General features: G+C 41.6%; 1 protein-coding gene across 1 annotated transcript in view; it reads left to right on the plus strand.

Annotated features, from left to right (window-relative positions):
• PDIA5 (protein disulfide isomerase family A member 5) overlaps positions 1-23,095 on the plus strand; it is a 98,731-nt gene that overhangs the window by 32,964 nt on the left and 42,672 nt on the right. The window contains exons 6-11 of the mRNA XM_053983158.1: positions 1,576-1,668; positions 2,933-2,993; positions 6,582-6,649; positions 11,039-11,130; positions 11,236-11,307; positions 15,668-15,804. Of these exons, the coding sequence (XP_053839133.1) occupies positions 1,576-1,668; positions 2,933-2,993; positions 6,582-6,649; positions 11,039-11,130; positions 11,236-11,307; positions 15,668-15,804 (523 nt within the window). The remainder of the gene's footprint in view (positions 1-1,575; positions 1,669-2,932; positions 2,994-6,581; positions 6,650-11,038; positions 11,131-11,235; positions 11,308-15,667; positions 15,805-23,095) is intronic.

The raw sequence follows: 23,095 nt of genomic DNA on the forward strand, positions 1-23,095 counted from the left end.
ATATATTTTTTCCTAACTATCTCCTTTCCCTGATAATGCCACTGTAAAACAAATTTCTTCTGGAACCGTTTGTCATCCTCCCCCATTAGATCCTTTTTACTCTGTACATTAAATGTTTTGGTTGCTGTCTGGTGACTGATACATGCTGCCTCTTGTGATAAGACAAATCTTTTCAATATTAGCTGTGCAAGCAGACAGAAACATAAATGCAATAAATGGATCCTGCTGTAAGCTCTGAATCTTCCCAAGCCTTGCAGTACCAACTGAGAGGAAGGAAAATGAGCTAAACTCTCCTCTCTGTTGATAAGTTGTTGAGATGTTGTACCACAGCAGCTCTACGAAAGGCAAACAGGCAGCAAAAATGTCTCTGAGACCATTCCAGTGATGGGACGTGTCACCAGGTGTGCTGCCAGCCTGCTCCTGAGAGAGGCTTTTAGATGAGTAGTCTTGGTGTGTGTTAGTATGGCTCAGTGCTGTGGCAGCTTCATCCACTCACACTCACACTGAAGGAAGCTCCTCAGGGAGCTCACTGTGTTACTGGTGTGGCAGAGATCCTGTATGGGAACGGACACAAACCTACAAGCAATGCCATAGAGAAAGCAGTGGGGCATTCTGAGTGCTGAGTGAACATGGAATACCAGGTATTATGTCTCCTAGAGCACAGACATCTGAGGATAATAGTGATCAAGCCTGTGTTTGCATGTACAGCTGGAAACAGGGAGTAGTGTGACTGCCAGAATCCATGGAAAGAATCTCATTGATTTAGGAGGGCTGGAGTTTCCTTCAGGCTGGGGTTGAAGTCAGAGCTGTCAGAGTATATTTCATTATGGTAAAGACAGTATAGCTGTGATCTGCTGAAAGGGATTTTTGGTTGCATGTCAGTCAGGTAAAGCAGTTACAAAGTGTGTGTGCAGGTGTACTCAGTTTGTTGAATGTGGGAGCTGCAGAATCCTAGGGTTTTGTATTTTCCACTTCTGCCACATTTGCTTCTTATTCTCATACTTGAAATTGCATTCAGTGAATTTTTTAGGTAGGTGGGTCACACAGGGGACTGTTGGTGGATTATTCTTCCTTTGACCAAATGAGCAGTTTGATCTGTAAGTGTGTTCATTTGCATTTGCTCACAGCAAGTATCAATGTGCCCTCCAGCTAGTCCTGTTACTCAAATACTGTGAAGGGCATGGGAGCCTGACCTCTATAAAGAGAAGTCTTTCCTGCTAACTCAGGGACTCTCTGTGGAAGGTCTAGTACTGTTGAAAGTACCATCCTCTCTGAAGGATCCTTGAAGCTATTCTCTGTGTGCTGGTCCACTTCCACTCTGTTTTCCCCAGTTTTATAGTGGGAGTGGGAATGGCTAAGCTGGAATACCTGTTATGATGAAGGTACACACCCACAGCTCACTTGGTTCTGCAACAGGAGATTTGTGCTAATCTGCGTTAGAGCAGATGAATATATGAGCAGAAAAGCAAAGGCACTAATTGGATGGGGTTTACATCACAGTATGGATTTGAGATTGGATGTCTCATGATTTCTATTCGTGTTTCTCTAAAAGATTTTCCCCCCTGTTTATTACAGTCTATGGTGGCCTTTCTCAAGGATCCAGAAGGTGCTCCACTGTGGGAGGAAGATCCTGAAGCCAAAGATATTGTACATGTCGACAGTGAAAAGGTACATTAGCTGGATAGATGTTCTGTTGTTTCATAAATATATGGGATGGAGTGCATATGTTTGTATTAACTCTTAGTGAAACACCATTATTTCGTTTCTTTGGAAGGGAAGTTTAAAGCACCCAGCCTCTTCGAAGTGATTTGACAAATTTTGTGAGTTGTGATGGCTGTAATGTCCTGTGTTTCTTGCCCTCCTCTGCCCTGCATGTGCTTGTGACCTCAGTTTGCCAGCTACACAGCAAGTGTCAGAGCTTGTGGATGGTGTGGGGGCACAGCCCTCTTTGTCTCAGGGAACTGGAGCAGCTTGCAAGGTGCAGTCACTGCAGAATGCAAGTAGGAGGTAGAATGCTGCTCTTCAAACTGCAGGTTGTCGTTAAACCTTGGGTTCCCTCATGTGCCTGAGGTTAGGAAGTGTGAAGCAGGAGGAAAGGGGATCCAGATCTTGAGGGATTTAACTTGGTACAGGAACTGTCCTCTCCATGTTAAGTGGGAAAGCAGCGAATGTGATGAAACTACCTTAAAAAGCCAGTGCCACCACAGTTACTCATTATGTTTTTTTCTGATAGAATCAGCTTGGTCTTTTATATTAGTTTTCTAGTCTATAGATTTTTTAAACTTTAATTGATTGGACTCTAGCTGGTATTTTGTAAAGGGCTATTTCAATTTTCTGGCTTTCATTTTTAATATTAGAAATGGTTATTGTGACATTCAGTTTTTGTAGGAAGATTAATTTTTAATGTTCACCCTCTGTACTCTATTATAAGGCTTCCAGGGGTTGCATTCAATTTGAAAACTTCATCTAGTTTTTCCTATCATGCTGGTACTGAAAAATCCTTTTCACATGGCATCTCATAGGTTTGGCAAGGTTTCATAGTGTGAGAACTGAACTTGTTTTGTTATTATTGAGTCTGACTTTTTGAATTGCAATATGGATTTTGGATGTGTCAGCGAAGAAAGAGTTTTTTCAGGTAGAGATTCTACAGAGAGAATGAGCTAAACCATGGAACTTCCACATGTTAACAGTGAAGATACTGGTCTAGGATATTCAGCAGATAGCTGAATGTATAATAAAATTTGTCATCTTCTTTCAAGTTAAAATTGAACAAGGAAAAAAAAAATAAGTCTTGTCTGTTAGGAAAGATGAGCCCTTTTCCCTCAGATAAATGAGCCTGTGTTCTATGAATACATACATTCATTTTTTAAAGTTGTAGTACGGTGTCATTGAGTATAAGTGTGTTTTTTATTTTCTTTGGCTCATTCACTAGGAATTGAGAAGGCTTCTGAAGAAGGAAGACAAGCCCCTACTGATGATGTTCTATGCCCCATGTAAGTAGACCAGCATGTCCTGTCACCTCTTTCCCCCTTCTCTGCTGAGAGATGTCCAAGACTGACTAGAAGCTTCACCTGTGCTACTAATAATACCATCTTGTACCACCTTTATCATTCAGCTCCTTGTGTTGTTCTGCCTGTTTGTCCTCAGTTTTTCCCTGGTTGTCCATCACTTGTATCCTGGTCTTGTCTCTTTCTCTTGTGATGATGGTTCTTGCTCAATGTTCTTTTAAGCAGCCACTTTCTATAATTTTGTTACCTGTTGTCCTTTCTACATTTGTGCTGCACAGAACAGAAACTCTGTGTGCTGCAGGCAGAGGGAACAGTGCAGTTGTCAGGAGCAGGACTATTGTTCCTGCTCCATCCCAGAGGCACCCTGCATGTTCCTGCCCACATGGGCAGGGCTAACTCAAATGTGAGTGGAGTTTCAGGAAGAGGAGAGCACTTTGGAGACTCTGTCTCCCCATTTCTTTTTGTGACCTTGACCTTGTATTGCTGCTATCTTGTCATTGCTTTGCCTACTTGTTCCTTGATGTTGCAGATTTACAGCTGCCTTTTTGTGTGTCCTGGTGACTGCTGTGTAAGAGGATTTCCAGCTCTTCTAAGCAAGATTGTGTTGCACTTGAGATGTTGCTCAGTTCAGGAAGCAGGGAAGCCATGAGAAGAGAATAAATGTGTGACCTAAACTAGGAAAGCCTCCCAGCAGTGCCCTGATAGGGAAGTTGATGTGGGGTACCACAAGCAATTTGCTGTCTGATTCTCTTGAAAACTTGTGTCCCATGGCACCATTATCTGGTGTTTCTCAGTGTATTTTCTGTTGTACTTACTGCCTGAAACACCAGTCTGCCTTTTTATTCTCATCTGAGCACGGCCAGGATGGCCAAAATTGCCTAAGACTTAGTTTGATGCATCACAAAGAGGATGATTTTTCTTTAAATTAAATCACTTTTGGCTCTGTGCCTTCAGACTCTGCAGAGGTCCTGTGTGGCCTGGCGTGGTGTGTGGCTGTTCCAGTAGCTGCAGCCTTGGATCAGCAGGAGATGATACGGCTGCTCTGCTGTAAATCGTCCCTTCAGGGAGAGCTGGGCTGCACGGTGCTTTCACAGTTTACCTCTGTCAGGAGTAATTGTTTTCCACAACTGAGCCTCTTTCTGAAATGTGCCTTATCTAACCCTTCATTCTCTTTGAACCATTCCCCCAGAAACCCTCCTCCTTCCAATTTCTCTTCTTTGAAGTGGCAAAACACCTGCTAGTTTTCAGTGCTGTAATACTTGTGATGCTTTCTAAACTGCTGTGAAGGAAGTCTACTTGTGAGGGTTTTTTCCCTCTGATTTCTCAGTTTGTAACTCCCTCATCTTTTATTTAACACACAAGACTTTCTGAATCGGTGTTGTCCAAATTTTCTTTTCTTGCTCCTTTTACCGGAGACAGAATACATCCAGCAGTTGCAATAAAATACAGGCTTTGGGCAGCTGAAATTATTGGTTACATACAGGTGTTACCTTTCATAACTGGGAGCAGCAAATCAAGACTGGTCACTAACAGAAATTCAGCTTTTTGTTACTTGTGAGGGAGGTCTTTGGCACGAGAGGACATCACAGGCTTTGTCTGGGAGGCTGTGGGGAAGACAGCTGCCTTATTTCTCTGCTTTGTTGGAAGCAGGGGCTTTAGATTAATTGAGGCAGATTGATAGGAAATGGGCTCTTTCATTAGGTACTGGTGCAGAGGGAAATGAATGCAACTAGAGACATAGATGTAGTTACTTTAATATTTCAGGAATGGTTGGTCTGGGTAAAACAACTCAAAGCAAAGGCGTGCTTTCCTCAGAAGATATTACCTGCCATTTGCAGACCTTTCACTGTACTTTTGTGCCTATATTAGAAAGTCAGACAGCACTAAAGATGAAATATTAGGTATACTTGAAGGCAGTCAGATTTATTTCTAGTTAACTCTGTCAAAGAAGACTCTTGCAGGAGACTGTCTGGATTTGGCAATAAGAAGGAGCTGTTTATAAACATGATTGAAAACAAGGCTTTAAAAATGTAGATGTTAACTAGTGGAAAGACTAATCTGTATTTAATTAAGCTCCCCTTTTGGGAAAAGTACAAGAAGAAAGAACAGAAGAAAATGAGTTTTTTAGGTTCCCCTTTTATGCCTCTTGAGGGGTATATGTGGCTTGGCAGCATCTTGAAAATATAACCGAGAAGTATGAGGACAGGAGAGGGTGTACTGAAATGGGTTTGGGAGCAGCAAACTGAGGCAGCAGCAGAGCTGGGAAGAGGAGGATGATGGGGTGATGGATAGATGGAGGAGGCTGGTGTGTGCCTGTGCCCTAGAAGGTACTTCAGGGGGCAGTAAGAGAGTGAAGAGGGGAAGATAGGGAAATCTGCTGCAGTACTTAAGGGCCTGAGGCTCCTGAGGAGAGAAGAAATAGAGGATTCAGAAGATGATATCTGCCAGCTCACATATTTTGATGTCTGTCCAGTGGTTTGGATGAAGCTGCATGACCTCAGTGGGCCTTAAATGTGCGGTCTATGCCCACCAAGAAATTGTCATTTTGACCAGCACTAATTTAACAACCTCATTGTCAATTTGAGCGGAGAGATCAAAGATGGAAAGACCACGGAAACAAGAACTCTCCTTCATCAGATTAAAGGATGTTCTTTTTCAGGCATGCTGATGTGATCCTAAACTAGTGGCTGCAAAATCTGTTCCTTCTTTCTGGAAGATATTTTCAAAACTCTGTCTGTTAAGCTGAACAGAAATGTTGACTGCTGTCCCATGGTGGACTGAGAGTTTCCACAATAAGTGTCTGGAGTGCTTGGCTCCAGCTACCTTTCTTCCATGCTGTCTGCACTCCTGCCCCTTCCCATCTGCATGCACAGATTTTACTTGGCAGGGGTGAAACTGCTGCTTACAAGGTGATTTACTGCTAATCTGCTTAGCACTGCAGAGCATCATCAAGCAGCTCTCACTCAGCACACTCCAACTACACATTGGTGGTCTTCCTCACTCACCCTTTGTCTTTTCCACAGCACATTATTGTATCTTACAAGGGCTGCTGCTTCTGAGCTATGTCTGCTCAATTAACAGAGTACTGTTTAACACTTGATGTCTGTGTAATGTGTTTAGGAAATGCATCTCAAATTAATTTCAGAGCCTTGTTAAGCTGGGATGAATCCGAAGTACCTCCCCCTGTCCCTTCAAAGACCAGAAATGCACAGAGCTTTTTGTTTTGAGTTCACAATTATGACGTCTTCTGTTGACTTTTGATTATGTGTGTTCCATCTTGTATTCTCCTCTGGGCTCAGCTCAGAGCCTGAGGAATATAAGATGGTTTTACTCTCTCCATACCAAGATGAGAAATGAATATGAAAATGAAGAGCATGAAAAATGTTCAAAAACAGATGCTTGTAACAAGTAACATCCTTAGAAACCTAATAATGATTTCGTGAAGCAGATAAAGAATTTTTGTTTAATTTTTTAAATATAAAATATTACTTCATATGCTTTGGAAGATAGATACTGTAGAAGAGGTTGAATAGAGTTGTTGGCATATTACTTACACAATTTATTTTTTATCAGGGTGTGGTGTTTGTAAGAGAATGATGCCATCTTATCAGCAGGCAGCCACAGAACTCAAGGGTAAATATGTAAGTGAGACAATGAGATTTATATGACATTTCAAAAATCACTTTAACACTTTTTTTTTAAAGTATATAAGTCGACAAATATGTATCAAAATCAAAATGATCCATTTTTAAGCTAGCTGAAATAAAATAGAAGTAAACTACTCTGATCCAGATATCTTCAGGATTTTCTCTTGGTTTTTATTCTTCTAAAACTTTAGAGAATGAGATGCGAACTCCCTTGCCCTTTATATCCACTACAGTTTATTCCATGGAGATACAGGCTCTGACACTATGTAGATTTATGTTTTGCCTCTCATTTGTGATTTTTTTTAAGCCTTTTGAGCTCATTTTCGCAAAAAAAGAAATGTTTGCCTTAATTGGTTTGATCAGCTTTTTGGCTTGATGTTTCATAGCAAGGTCAGGGATGGATGCTCTCGTTGCAGCTATTAATCCACTTTTTTAGTGGAGAATCACAGTGTTATGGGAGGGAAATCCCCCTCCCATAAGCTACTGGTCACCCTCCAGCCACTCAGCGTTAGTAGAAGCTTACAGTTTAACTGTAGCTCTGTCAAAGATGATGTCACATTGATATAAAAGTAAGTTTTGACTCTAAAGTACAGAATTCACAGTAATTTAGTTACCCCTTTGTAATTACAAGGTGCATTGATCTCTGTAAGCAAGTCAAAGGTACCTGTCTGGTTGAGGTTTTATAATGTGCTTAACGTATGATTTATATGATGCCAGGAGTACATAAAGGATGAAGAAATAGGATTGTTGTTTCACGGCTGTAGTAGGATTTGGTCTGTTTCTGCCTGGTGGATCATTCACTGCTGTGTTTACAGGTTTCCTTGTGAGGAAAAGATGAAGCACTGCAGTTCATTGCTGGGGCAGCTCTGGCCATTTGTTCTTGTGACCACCTAGTGCTGTCAGACTGTCCAACATTCTCCAAACCAGTTGTTTTCAGAAGTGTTTTCTTTAAATCCTTGTTTGCTTAGGGCTGGAATGTGTGAGAGTTAGATTTATTTAGGACATGGCACAAGCTTTAGAAGATATTTTCAAGACTGTTTTTGTCGAGCCAGGCAGCATTCTAAGGCCATCTCCCCTCAGAGAAGCATGTGCTGCAGCCTTTGGGAAGGCACTCCTGCCCTGCATGGCAGTACCTTGTGGGGTGAGAGGGATTAGGAAGGTAAAGCCATCACCTATAGAGACAGTCCCAGAGAGAAGGCATGCTGCACAGCACTCTATCCTCCTGCAGTTATCCCTTCCTTCTTCATGTGCAGCTCATTTATTAAATTCAGACCAGATAATTTAGATCTATTCTGGTTTGAGTATTTCCTTCCTCACTTGGAAATGGTTTCTATAGATCCGGGCTGATCCTGCACAGCTGAGTGACAGGGCTGGGACACAGTTCTTTGCAGTGGAGGGTTGTGGTGCAGAATCAGATCAGAGGAAAGTCCAGTTATGCCACTGCAACCCATGTTTTTCACAAAAAAAAATTGTCTGTTTGTTAAAATATGACCAATTAGCTTCCTGAGTGGGATGTGTACACAGCTTGCCATTTCTAAAGTTAACTGTGCTGTACCCATCATAAATTATTCATGGAGTGCCTTAGAGTGATGTTGACCTCCAGATCAGACTTGGCTGCAAAGTTTATGAGTGGTTTGGATGAGCTGAAGGTTTGGCCTTTTAATCTGACCTGTCATTAGCTGTCAGGATGTGCCAGGCTCAAAAGTGGTTATTGCTGTTATATAGCAGGAAAATTAAGTACAGTATTGCCTATTGATGAGGTCATAGAAGTGAAAGGGTGAACTGTACCTGTCACTGGCCCCTGTGTTCCCTTGGGACTGGTTGTTTCTTGTCCCAGTCCTGTTACTGAGAGGAAGGCAGGGTGGCATATTTAGTTTATATTATGGTTATATCTTACAATTCCATTGCACCCAGTTCAGAAGCAAAAAGTGCTCCAAATCAGAAGTGGATATTCTTTATCCTTGGCAGGAAAGATTCCTGTGGTTAGAGGGTTGGCTGGGCTCTGGTGAGTGACTGTCACTATCACCCCAGATCAGGGAGGAACTGGATATTAGCAAACCATTCACCATCTCCCTAATGCCCATGAACTTTGTGACTGTGCCAGACTGCTCTGCTCAGTAAGGACCAACTTGAGAATATGCTTAAGTGCTTTCCTCCTTTGGTGCTTGTCTTTTTTTTTTTGTGCTGTAAGGTACCAGTTTTGGAGCAATCCCATCAAGAAAACTGAGAATCACGGTAGGGTGTCACAACTAAACAGGAACAGTCAGAAACTCCAAATACTTGGGCAGCTAGGAAAGGTTCAGAGTTGGTTTAGATCCTAGGTAGCTTGTTGGAGAGCAGATAAGTGTTGAAATATGTGAAGCGTCACTGCAGAGGTGAAAGGAATAAACTGATCTTTGTTTTTGCAATGGCTATTTCAAGAGGTAATGGACCTAAATTGAAGTTGGGGTCATTCAGTCGTTTGCTAAAAGCAAATTGGCCAAACGTCTGGCAGGAGGGCCCTGGCTTTGGGCAGTAGGTGTGTTTGGATGGTCTCTGTAAGCCTGATATTTCATAATTCTGTGATTATTGGCCAGCTAAACCTATTACTCTTGTATTAAAACAAATCCTATTGTAATAACCTTTTTTGCTAAATATGCTTCATATAACATAATGAACACAAGAATGAATCCAAGTTATTGACTTTTATCAATCACCATTAGATGGACACAGTGAAATTGTCTGACATGGCCAGAAATGCCCATTTAAATCATAGGAAATCCTCTGAGAGTTCACAGCAAAAGTGGAATCTGGTACGCTGGTGTTAATTAGGGAATTGGTTAAGAAAACTGGTTCTTGCTTTATAAAGCAACCATTGTATCTTGATCTATTGTATTTACCTGCCTTTAGGTGGTGACATGGAGGATAAGGAAAGAGGAGAATTGAGTCTAGATAATCTCATATGAATTAAGTCAGTCTGGTTGTTTGAACTATGAGGAAAATTCAAAGTGGAAGACTAGGCCAGCAAGTATAAACCTTACTTCTGTACTCTCCTCTGTTCAATTTATCCTTTCTTAGGATAGGGAAGAGAAAACAAAGTATCTTTTTGTGACTTTCCAGCACATTCTTAGGAACGGTTGACCTTCAAATGAGGATTTTCTGCTTTAAGATTTATTTCATGCTGGCTCTGAGCACATTTGGTTGGTTTGTGTAGTTTGCTGCAGTCAGGAATATGGTATTAAATTCTGATGTGGTATTTCAGCTGGAAGGAGAAAATCCTGGTTTTGGAGAGGGAAAGAGGAGAGGGTTGGATTAAGACCCTGCTGCTAAAATTATTTAAGCCGTTAATGCCATTAAACTAAGTTAATCAGGAAGTGGTATCTCAGCAACTTGCTGGGTCCAAGTTTGACAGCAGAATGGCCTCTGTGAATTGCACACCCACAAAACCTTGGAATCAATCCCATCTTCCAATTTGCATGTCAGAAATATTTGGAAGACATTTGGACAGGGCACAGAATAAGTCGCAGGGCACAGTATAAGTCACAGGAACCCTGAACCTGAAGCTCAAGGATTGTTGAGATGGAGGATGGATTGGGATCGAGCTGAAGAGTGGGGAGGAGAGAGTTTTTGTTTGATGTGCTAGTCTGAAAAGCTACTGTGCTTCTGTGCCTCTCTTTTGAAGACTGTAGGACAAGGTTAATTCTTAACTCATTATATGCTGCCCTACCTAAGTTAACATATTTAGAGCATATAAATGCCACGTGCTATTTCCTGAGCGCATGGAAATAGGGCATGTTTTATTTTCACATCAAAGTCATGCTGATTTCGCCTTGCCATTCAGTAAGTGCATTATTGAACTGGGATAATGCTTGTGGTTGGTTAGACATTGACAAGTTGGTTAGACATAGACAAGTTCATTGCTGGAGTGGAAACTAGAGAGGTGAGGGTAGAATTTCTGGTGTCCTGTTTAATGTTTGGATATGAACTAAGAACTCTTTTTTTTTTTTTTTTTTTTCCTACTTGCAGAGGAGGAAAAAATCTAGTTGTAGCTTAAAATCCAAATGTGCAAAGCAGAGCACAAGTGCTGTAATTGAGAGAATTCCCTTGAGGTATTTCTGTTAGTGGGTGAATAAAAAGAAACAGAAATGCTTCCAGAGCAATGAGGAGGTGACATGCTAACTGCTGTGTGTTTTCTCTGGATTTACTCAAGTATTGTTCTCTTTCCCCTTGCACAAAATCAGAAAAACTTCAGTGCCTTTTAGAGAGAGCCCCTTCCTTGACAGCTATATGAATGAAATCAGAATCTGCCCAGATTGAAGTAGGTTTTACTTAAATCTTCAAACAAATGGTGTGATGTTCCTGCTGTATTGTAAGAATCAGTAACATTATGCTCTGTTTTTCCAGGTTCTTGCGGGGATGAATGTTTACTCTGCTGAATTTGAAAGGATAAAAGAAGAATTCAATGTCCGGGGATATCCTACAATCTGCTATTTTGAGTCGGTTATGTTTTGCAACTATTTTAGAAATCATGCACTCTTGTATAATTTGAGTGTTTTTATCTTTTAGGGCCAGGACTGAACCTTGTTTTGTTGCTTTAACAGGAAAGGAAAGTTCCTGTTCAACTTTGAGAACTTTGGTGCTACTGCAGCAGATATCGCAGAGTGGCTGAAACAGTAAGGCATTGAACTTCATGCACTCCACCTTTTATGTACTCTTCATTATTTACAGAATGTAATGGTTTAGGAACTGACATCTCTCCCTCCTTCCTTCTGCTCAGAAGAGCAAATAAAACTACCCTGCTGAGATCAGCTAAACTCATACAGAGAGATTGACTAATGTTTGGTTTTTAGCATGCATGCCTTGCATTTCACAATTGCATTTTGTCTGTAATAGGAGGCTGACTGTGGACTAAAATAAATGCAGAGACACAGATCTCAACTTGGTTAGAAATGCCAGCTTAAATTTCCAGTGATCTTGGGTGCTTGAACTTAATACCTTGCAAAAGGTTTGACTTCTGTTGTGTTATTAAAAATGTATATACCAAGTGTACAGTTCCTGTTGGTTGATCAGCCTTTAGCTGAAGCCTTTGAAGTGTCTTGCAGCGACAAACTGAAGATCAAGGCACCTTGGATGGGTAGTCACTTATACAACATCTGTGTTTGCTGTCATGACATGAAAGTGTAGAAACCTTGTTCTACCTAAAGAGAGCTGTTTGCAGTCATAAACATTTTGGGGGCTGAATGAGCCTATGGGACTAGCAGTTCAGAGACACACAGGAAAAGTGTGTGCGTATAGCTGCTCTTCAACTGGTGCAAATCCCCACGTGGTCAGTGAAGCTGATGGAGCAGCTGGAGAGAGCTGAGATAATCTGGTGGTGGAGAAATCCCATTTGCAGTGAGCCCAGGCTCTTGGGCGTGGTGTCATCTTTGTAACCCTCCCTTGTTTGCTGCAGTCATGGAAATAATACTGAAATGAAGCTAATGAAAGGAAACAAACCCATGGGAAGGAACAGACTGTTGCAAACTATTGTAATAGTACAGCTTAGCAAAATTGGCTCAGAATAAATGCGTTTTGCTGTACAGTGGGGCTGTGCTGGGGATGTGCATATGGTTGCAGGTAGCCCAGGGTCTCCAGCAGCAGTAGGTTGAGTGCTTCAGGATTTGGAACCCACAAATGAAGTGAGAGCAGCATCCTGTTAGCATCAGGGGCTACAAACACTGCAAGCAAGTACTGCCCAGTGGCTCAAAGAGGAGGAATTCAGCCAGAGGAATTAAGCCTGGTGTAGTCAATTAAGTTTTCAAATGAGAGTGATCAAGATGGTAACTCCAGCAACTCTAAGAAGATGATCAGCCCTTGGAGCAAGGATATGGCTTAATCATTTGTACTTTGTTACGTTTTTCAGTTTTGCAAGGATGTGGTTATCTCTTGGCTACCATATGTGAAACATTAGCTGTTTGGGGTATTTTTTCCCCCTGTCTGCCCACATAATATCCAGATAATCCCTGCAATATGCAGTACCTTTATATCAGTGCTGTGACAGCAAGTGAACACAGCTACTGGAGGAAAGCAGAACAGCTGCAAGCTCTTTCCAATGATAATCTCTGCTAACAAGCCACTGTGGGCTTTGGCTGATACTTCAGCAGTCCAGAGCTAAAGACAGCTGTTTGTCCTCACTTAGTGCATGCTTATTCGTTGCCCAAAAGATGATCTGAGCAGTAGCCTTGTGCCCCTGTTTTGTGTAATAGGTACAACCTTTAAGGAAACCACATTGAGTAGTTATGTGTACTTATAATTTGCCAGTAATTGATGCTTAAATTACAATCAATTAAATTATTAATAAAACTGCATATTGGGTAAACATGATACATACATAATATTATACTATTCTGAAGAATACGCAGTACAGGTAGTCAAAATGGTGTGGCAAGGGCTTTAGGAAAGCCAAGGAGTGCAATGAGATAGCTGTAGGGTGCACTGGCTGTGTTTCAGAATAGCATACTATTAAAATATTGAAAGGTTGTTTTTGTACAAAATGTTACTCTGAGGACCAGGGCATGGCAGGGCCATGGCAAGGAAAGCCAATGCATTTTTTTACTGTGCATGCATGTGCTGTCCTTGTGGAGTCTTGGAAGCAAATCCAGCAGACATTCAGCCATATGAAATAGCCCATTATGTGTGGACAATAAGTACACTCTGCAGAAAAGCAGCTCTCTCCCCCTTTTCTTGTTTTTTTCCCCTCTAAATACTACTGGTAAAGTGTTGAAAGTGGGTGATCTTAGGCTCATTTGTGGGGGAGAACATGATATAACTTACAAAAGTTAAAGTTATTTAAATAATTGTCCATGCTTTTTCCTCTCAGGACAAGAACTGCTAGTTTGGAGGGCTCCAACACCTCTTTTTTTTTTTTTTTACTACTTATTAAAAGTGCTACTTTCTTATGCTGAAGTGTGCTAATGTATCAGTCTTACAGATACTTCACCTTTCTTATCTTCATAATAAGCTACTGGCTACTGTGTTATGGAGATTCAGATGTTTTCATGAGATTATAGAGGTGAACCATCATACAGCCTTCAGCCTTAATCCAACACAGTAGAGATGCTATTTTGTACATACCACTTTTTTGTTAAATCTGATACACAGCTCTATCAGCCTGAGTGGTAGGCAAGCCCAGCAGCTTCTTGCTGCCTTCAATAGCTGCTTAGTTTGTCTTGCTGTTTTTTTAGATTCCCCTCAGGCCCTTCCTTAGCATCAACTACTTTGTTAAATCAAGAACTTGTCCTGTGCTCTCAATTGATTTAGCTTTTGATAGCTCTTCTGGACTTCTGTCATTGTAATCAGGTGTTGGGTGTGCCTTGTCTCAGTGTTAAATGACATTTTAAATTTTGCTTGTTGCTTTCTCCAGGCCTTGAGGTGTTTCTTGCCACCTCCTGTAGGCTCATTAGCATGCACAGCATTTTAAATTAGGCTATTTGAATAAACATCCCGTGCCCTGTTTTACTAATTCCTGACTGAAATAGGTCACACCAGGCCCTGCTGAACACCATGTTCTCCCAGTGCTTTGCAGGCACTGTGTCCATGTTCATCCTGCTCTGCCTACTCAGTCCAGCTCCCAAATCCAGTAAGTGTCATGGTGTTTGCTGGAAAGCCTTCACCCTGCCAGGATACCTGGAGATTATTGCTCTCCGTGCTGCTTGGCCAGGTGCAGCTCTGACCTTTCACTTTGATGTTTGCTTCTTGGTTTGTTTATCACAGAAGCAGCAGCAGAGGTGTGCATCACAGTTCTGCATGGATTGCTTAATACTCTTGGATCACACCTATTGCTTACATCAACAGAATTTGCTATCTGAATCTGTGCATCTCTACTGCTTTTTTTTATCAAACTAGGCTTTCAGCCTAGAAATGAGTAAGGCAGGATAAATGGGTTATCATCTGTTTGCCATTCCTTGTTCCAGGCAGCTAACACAATAATAAGTTTTAATCAAAAATAGTAAATCTGCTTTCAGCAGAGATGGGGTCACATCCAGACGTGTGTACTTTGCCAAAGAATTTGGGAAATTTGGGGGGGTTTGGAACTCATTACTGCAACTGACAAAAATAGCTTCAAAGTCTGGCTCCCAATGTTCGTATGTTTGGGTGTCTTTTCTGTGAACACTGCTTTAATAAATAAAATGTCAATTAGCACAGTTTAGTTCACAGCTGCCAAATTCTCTTTTTAATGTACATTAATAAAAGCCAAAACCAATTGTTTATTGGGATGGTGAGCTGCAGAGGAGCTTAGGTTCCATTTCCAGACTCGCCACCTTGTCTTTGAGCAGTGTCTGTGGCTCTGACCCATCAAGAACAGTTGAACTCAGGAGCAATCATAGTGATGTTGGTAGAACACATCACTTGCCTTTAGGTGAAGCATGCAGCTGAGTATCTTTGCTGAGTTAGGCCTACAAGCCCACTGCAGAGTGAGGACATAACGATGCTTCCCTGGCTCACAAGCTCTGTTCAGGATAAAACCATGTATTCCTGGGGAAATGGTGTGTGTAGCTGGCTCATGGTCCCAGCACTGCTCCTCCTTTCTCTGCTGGCCCTAATCATGCTGTCAGTATCCAAGGTGACGGGTTAAATTGGCTGTTTCTGCTCACTGCTTTTTTCTTTCATTTGCAATGACTCCTGTGAACTACAAAGTGGGAATGCTGTGAGAAAGGGAGCATCCTGCTGAGGAGGGTAAAAGAGTAATAGAAAATGCATTTGGTTTCTATAATGTAATAACCAAGCAGTCTGGTTATCTCCTCACTCCATCCCCTTCCATTGCTGATCTGTCCTCAGGAGCTTCTTGCAAAATTTTTTGTTCCTCCTCCAGTTTTATCTGTGTTTCAGTGCCTGTGAGTTCTGGATGGGTACAATTATGGAAGCTGTTCAGTAGGGTTGGTGTGTCAGACATGTGTGAACATCTGCACAAAGTGGTTCCTTACAGTTTGACTTGCCAAGATGACTGCTTAGCACCAGAGAGCTGCCTTTAAGCTGTGTCTGTTTGTCTTGTAGCCCACAGGCACCTCAGCCACAGGCTCCAGAGACCCCCTGGGCAGATGAAGAAAATGTAGTTTATCACCTGACTGATGAGGACTTCGACAAGTTTATAAAAGATCATTCATCTGTGCTAGTGATGTTCCATGCACCATGTGAGTTTGTTTTCTCTTCTGTATTCTGAGCCAAATGCTTGCTAACGAAATCAGTGATGTTTTTCCATGGAAGTTTCACAGAACCATGAACTCAAAAGTCCAGGCTTTTCTTTTTTGTGATGGTTGTTAAATACACAAGGCATTAAATGTTTTTGAAGTTGCTGACTTCACATTTAGGATGGAGATGTGCCTCTGGAAGATGGACACTTTGTAGGCTGAGTCAAAACATAACTGAGGAGTGTAATGATGCTTAAATAGTCACTTTACAGCATGGTTTCCCATTTTCAACTTCTCTTCGGTATTGTTTGCTTTCAAAGCAGAACTCTGGTTGATTGAACAACTAACTCAACTTGAGAACCCTAAGCTCCTGGGTTCTTGTCTATGGCTGCTGCTATGTCATTTTGAGCATCTTCCCTCCTCTGCTGCAGTTTCTCTGGCAATGTAAGGGGTGATTGTCATTATATATTGTGCTGAACTATGCCAAAACTAGGTCTAAGTTTAGAAAGACCCCAGGACTTTTGATAACTAATGCAGAGTTGGTGGTGATACTGCTTATTGTTCTGCTGAGAATGCATTGAACTGATCTTTTCCATGACTTGAGGCTTTAGCTTGACAAATAAAATGCAGTGGTTTGCCTTCAGGAAGCTCTTCCAGCCACACTGCCCTCCTGTATGCTGTTGGGTGGAAGAGAAGAGTGCATTAACCTCTTAGTTCACTGTGGATGTAACTTGTTTCAGCTACATACCTGGTTCTTCCAGTTGTTTGTATCTGTGATGGACAGTTCAGGCTTGAATCTGCTACACTGTGTGACACACAGCTTCTGTCTCCTCTTGCTGCTGTTCTGGCAGCAGTACTTGGGTGAGATGTTCCTTTTCAAGTGCATAGATTTAAAGGTTAGGACTCTGGAGGCAGACTGTGTGCTGACAGCTGAGGGTCTTGGCACAGAGGCTGAAATCCTGCTTCCCTTTAAGCCAGCAGGAGTTAGCTCCAAAATACCTTTTTTGAAGGTCTGCTCATAAGACTCATTTGAAAAACATACCATAATGAATTTCCTCTGCCTGATGAAATGTCTGAGAATTTGGTCCACTGAAGCAGGGGACTGACTGCTGTTCTGTCACTGTGTTCCCTGGATTATTTGTACTAATGAAAGTGGGACCGGAGATGAGCGCCTGGTCTGAAACGCAAAACACAAGGAGCAGAACTGATGAGGCCTGCTTTGCTCAGGAGTTACCCTTCGTTACCCAAATCCTTCCTTCCCCAGATTTCCCTGCACCCCGGTGTGCAAGTGGCAGCATGGGCTGCTGCTCCTCGGCAGCTGTGCGCTTGCTGAGCAGCTGCTGCCGAGCACAAATGGAGCTCCTAAATTTCCCTCCTTTCCCCCTCCCTGCACAATGACATGGGAGAAGTGTCTACTCCATCTCTCAATGTGTTCACACTTACTAGTACTTTAAAGCTTTGCCTTTTTTTGAGTTTGTAAATGGGCAAAGGAGTCTGGTCATATATTCAGGAGGAGGAAGAGGGGGAAGAAATCAACAGCTGGCCCTGCAAAACTTATTCCTTTAGGAAGCCAGATTAAAAATAGATGAATACATACAACTGCAATAAAATTTTATAGTAAGTTCAAGTTAGTTTTAAGTCTCAGTAGGATTCTGTTCAGTTTTTAGTGGTTTTTTAGTATTTTCAAGAACACAGGTAACACAGTTTTAGGAGTAACAATATTGCATTACCTATTTTGAGAGCGGTGGTGCTTCCAGACAGGTATGTTTTGTATTAAGAGGCATTCTGCACTAAGGTACAGCAGTACTTTGGCAAATGCTGTTTTAAAAGTAAATCAAATGCCTTAATTGGGCTGTCACAATCTTCTGATAACATTTTCCAGCTGCTCAGAATTGGGATGAAGAGTGTTCCTTGCCAGAACAGCTCCGTTTTAAATGCAACTCGAATATTTGGGGCATTTTATTTACATTCAGGTGGTAATGACAATACGTGCAGAATCCAGCTTGTACATGTGTAAAAGATCTGTGTTGGTAAGAATCCTCTCTTGAGCATCCTCAGCAGGGAGTATGAGACTTGCAAACTAATTAATGACAGACAACTATCATAAACAGTTATCTCCATGATTAAAAGCTCTTCTCTTAGCACTTCTTAAATGTGCTAATGGTGTCACCTTATGAATATTAGGAGATAAATAATTCCAGTAAAAGAAGTGGTAAAACCAGTGAGTGTCTTATTTTAACCTTGGCAGCTCAGGCTGAGGAAGTTTTTTTCTAAAAATGTATTAATAAAAAGAAAAAGTTGAAACATCTATAAAATAAGCTCATAACACAGGACATACTACGATGAGTAACTAAGAGTAATCAAGGGGATTTCAGCACTGGCCTGGAATTAGCAAGTACTTAAACTCCTGTGTCACCATGCAGCATACACGTGACTTGGAGTCACTCTGTTGTGGTTTAGCCTCAGCCACAGCTCAGCCCCACACAGCTGCTCCATCATGGTGGGATGGGGGAGAATTTGAATGGTAAAGCTAAAAAAAGTCATGGGTTTGTGGGATAAAAGTAGTTTAATAAGAAAAGCAAAAGCCATGTACAGGCAAACCAAAACAAGGAATTTGTTTACTACTTTGCATTTGCACTTTGACTGGCAGTTGCTTGACCATTCCCAGGAAAGCAGAGCTTTATCACACATAATGCTGAATTTGGGAAGACAAACTTCATCACTCCAAATGTCCCCCCTCCCTCTTTCCCCAGTTCTATGTGGTGAGCATGACACCATATGGTCTGGGATATCCTTGTGGTCATTTGGGGTCAGCTGTCCTGGCTGTTTCCCCTGACATCTTCCTGTGCACCCCCAGCCTCCTTGTGGTGGGATGGGGTGAGGAGCAGAAGAGGTCTGGATTCTGTAAGCACTGCTCATCAATAGCTAAACCATCCCTGAGTTATCAGCACTGTTCCCAGCACAAATCCAACTCATGGCTCAATGCCAGCTACTGTGAAGAAAATGAACTCTATCCCAGCCCAAACCATCACGCATACATGAGGAGCTGTTTTACTAGAAGAGAATTATTTCAGTGATGCTTTAATTGCATATTCAGATTACCAATGCATTAATAGAGTGTAGTATGAAAAGATGTGTGGGGAATTGGCAGCTTTTTATCTGCCTCCTGCCCCCAGTGCTAAAGATACAGCTGAACCAAAAACATCCCAGGTAAATACCTGTGAACTGCACCATTAGGCACTGTGATGGATGTGGCCAGTTGGGTCTCCATGCCTGTGGCTACAAATGATCATCCCTGAGGACCACACTGTAATTATTTACAATCAATTGCATTTACTAGCCCAAGGACATGGCAGCATTTTAAGTGCTGCCTAGCATAACTAAGTTCAAGGAGAGCAGCTAGTGTGTGTTTTATCCACATCAGGAAGGTCTGCAGCATGCAACTTGCATCTCTTGGGATCAGAGACACAATCCTTTTTGTGCAGTAATTTATCACAACCATTAAGTAGAAGATGTGCTGCTGCAGGTCTTTACTGCAGGCCCTGAGCAACGTGGGTGAGTGTGGGTGGGCAGGATGAGTTCATCCTGCTTTAATTTCACAGGTCACTAGGGACACAGAGCAGGATTTCTAACCTTCTCAAACTCCTTTGTAAAGCCCTTAAGAGGATGTTCAATAAATCTGAATATTTAGCATAGGTAAACAGTGACCCAGCCAGTCAGGCTCTGAAGGCACTCTCCTCCCCAGCCATCTGTGAAGGGTGTGCAGTGTTGTGCTCCTTACTTTGGTATTCTGCTGAAATTTCATAATTTCTGGTGGTGAGCTTAGTGAGTTCAGTTATATCCAGACTGGAGTCTTGCAGACATCTAAAGTGTTTTTTCAATGTGTTGTTGTACCCAAAAACTAGGTTCTTGTGCACTGTACAAAAGAATAAAGAAAGGGCCCTCTCTCCCAAAGGATTTGGCATTTTTACTCAGATTGATTGTATTTGGTAATTTGAGATAGCAGTTATGCTATAGACTCTATTTCTGAGTTTATAACAAAGGATTTATTGCAGCAACCAAAGTTATTTCTGTATTATAACATAACTAAAGGCACCATTGCTGCTTATGATAAGCTTCCGCTAGCAATGAGAATAAAGACTCCATGTCTGTATGTGCTTCTTGATATCTGTGCCTACAGCTGATCGATTTATTTAGATGCCCAAGATGACAGCTGGGTTCTGAATGTCTCTAAATATGGTTTATGCTGCCAGTCAAGTGTTGTTAAAGGCTTTAGTGTCATGGGGACTTGCTGGGACTTAAAATGCTCCTGAGTCCCTTGATCATGAAAAAAAAGCCCTGTTTGTGTTTTCAGTTTCTTCATCAAACTGTTTGCTGAGTCCAGTGCAATTTTTAAAATAATTCTGTCCAAAATATTTACCAAATTAGTGAGGATTGCAGTCTTTCTGACTGTGTTTTGTTGAAGGAATAAAACCCCTACACATTTATCCTTTCTACATTTTCCTCAGCATTTTTCTCCAAATCACATCTCAGTCACAAAATAAACCCAACCAGGTCACTGATAAGTCAATTCAAATGCCACTGAAAGGTGTTTAAAGTCCAGGATTGAAATTCAAGTCAACTCAGAAATGTTTTCTGGAAGTGTCTGCTGTTCATGCACTGGAGTTACTTTTCATTATGTTTTGTTAACACAAGTGACACTGCTAATGTTTTAGAGAATACCTGTTCTTGCAGCTCCATACAGAATTTTAGGATGTTAAATAATGTTCTGGTGCCACTGTGAGCTGTAGCCTCCCATTGTACCTTCAGCAGGCATGGATCTGAGGAGTCTGATGCTGGCTGGTGGTTGTAGTCAGTCACCCCTGATGTTTGCTTGGGGCTGCTTTGCCCTCTTTCATACCCCATCAGCCAGAGCAAAGTTCATGGTCCAGTACTGATGCCAGAGGTAACAAATGGAGGAGAAAAACGTGTTTTGAGTGTACTGTTAGTGTGAGCGTGCATTTGCTTTTTAAAGGATTAAACTATTAAAATGTTTTCCTGCAACATTTCTTCCTTGTATGTGAGTTTAAATTCAGGTTAAACCTGTGTTCTTCCCAGTCCCCTTCATAGGGCTCCTTCAGAGACTATATAAGCTGATTGCAGGGCTTAAAGTAGGAAAAAAGTCAATATCCTTAGTAGGATATTGGAGCCGTTGTGGTTTTCCCTCCATTGATAAAGAGGGAAAGCAGGGATAATGCAGCCTAACAGACCTTTGCTTGCTTCCTCCCAGTGGAAGGGACTGCAAAAATAAACCTTGAAATGATAAAGTGCACCACAGTTTTCATGTGTTGTTGAAATGTCCATGAAATTCCTTTCCTGTCCTCAGCTATTTTCTCTCCCATTATAAACCAACCCGATAAATTATGCAATTGCTGCTTTCCCTCAGCTATTCAGCTGTTCAGGTTTTTAATTGCACAGGGAGTGGTTTTATTAATTTGGCTTGGAAAAACAGCTTTTCACACCCTTCATTCCTTCCCTCCTCCCTCCCAGTGTGTTTAAACCCAAGGTTTTAAGCGACTTTGTGAACTCATTATTAAGAATCCCAACCAATTAGCCCAGTACAAGAAGAAGGCCTCAGCTTCTAACCAAGTAGTGAACTTGGCTCTCTCCCTGCCAGCTCACCATCACTGGTTTCCATGGCCTTGTTTTTGTTTCTTACTGCTGAATGTGATGAGATTGGGATGCAGGAATCCATTGCTCACTTTAAATATGAACCAAAATGTGTGCACAGAATCTAATCTATTTTTTCAAACCATGTTTTATAACTATAAATAAATAAGTCTCCCTTTCAGACCCCCACTGGTTCCTTCTGAAAGCAGCTGTGTTGCTGTGAGCTCTAATTGGGATGTCTGTTGGCAGCATCAACAGAAAGGCCACGAGTTGAAAAGGCTGAAGAATAATCTACTCTGCAGCCTGAAAAAAATGGCCTTTCTAGCATAGGTCAGCAGCAGCCTAACATTGGCAGCCTGTGATAAATAAAGAAATTATATTATTTATAAATAAATAAGGTTTTTCCATGCTAATTCATGATCCAATCAAAGATTTTTTTTTTTTAAATGTCAACCAACGCAGTTATTCCAGTAGAGGTTAAAGGTCTGTGGGTTATCCAAACATCCAGCAGCACAGAATGTGGATGGAAACATCCTTTTATTTTCATTTGTTCCTGTCATACATGACATTTGTGATTTTCAGGGTAAAATGTTGGTTGTTTTCAGTGGGTATGTAGAGAGCCTTTGGCATCTGCCTTCAGATGTAGAGCCTCTGGGATAAAGGCAGACAGTGGGTAGCTGGGAAGCTGGCTTTGGTACACCTGTGCAGGTCTGGATTACTGGAAGTTTGTAGTGTGTAAGGCAGGCTGTACATCTGGAATCTGATCAGATGCCATATTCCCATGATACAGGTGCATGTACTAGCCCATAGGAAGCTACACAAGGAGACATTTGTGTGTCAGGGTGCTTGCTGTGGGCCACCAGACCCTGTGAATATGTTCTCCTTGTTTCAGAGTAATTAGAGAAAGCCTTGAACAAGTCAAACTTTCTGGACTGTTCTGTGGGTCACAGGCAGTGCCTGTCTCTGGTAGGATTTTGGTGGAGCAGTGCAGGTGTCAGGGTGGGCTGTTGCAGTGCCCACATCACTGAAAACTGAATTGTTGTGTCAGGGCACTCAGATGATGAATGTTGCTGTTTCGGAGTCTGGACAGGTTGTTGAAGAGAAAAGATGTGCTTCAATTTCAGAATTGTGTTTCCTGACTCTCTATGTCCCATAGGCTCCTAATTTTAATGTTGCCTTAGTGTATTTTTAATGGGATGTATAATAAAATGCTTCCCTCTACAAGCATAAATTGTGCCAACTTTCTGTGCACTGTATGTATGTACTTCTCAGCTGAACATTCCTGGCAGGCTTCTGGAGCAGATAACACACTTCACGTAAACCAGTTAGAAATTGGTGCATTCTTGGCTTCAGAATCTGCTTCCACTGAGATGAGCAAGTCCTGATTGTTAATTTCAGAGAGAAGAAGTCTGGGACACTTAGACTGGTTTCTTCATTATTTTAAAGCATGGAAGTCTACAGCAAGATGTTGCTTGATACTACATATATTTGAATATCACCAAAAATCTTAGGGAGTGCAAACAGTTCAGCGTAAGTGACCTGACAGTGCAGTGACCTGTCTCATTAAACTAATCACAGAAATTATTTTCAGGGAGATTTAATCACACATTAAAATAGAAGTTCTTGGAAAGGCAGCAAACCAGGA

This window comes from Vidua macroura, chromosome 7 (assembly GCF_024509145.1).
Source record: "Vidua macroura isolate BioBank_ID:100142 chromosome 7, ASM2450914v1, whole genome shotgun sequence".
Taxonomy (NCBI): Eukaryota; Metazoa; Chordata; class Aves; order Passeriformes; family Viduidae; genus Vidua; species Vidua macroura.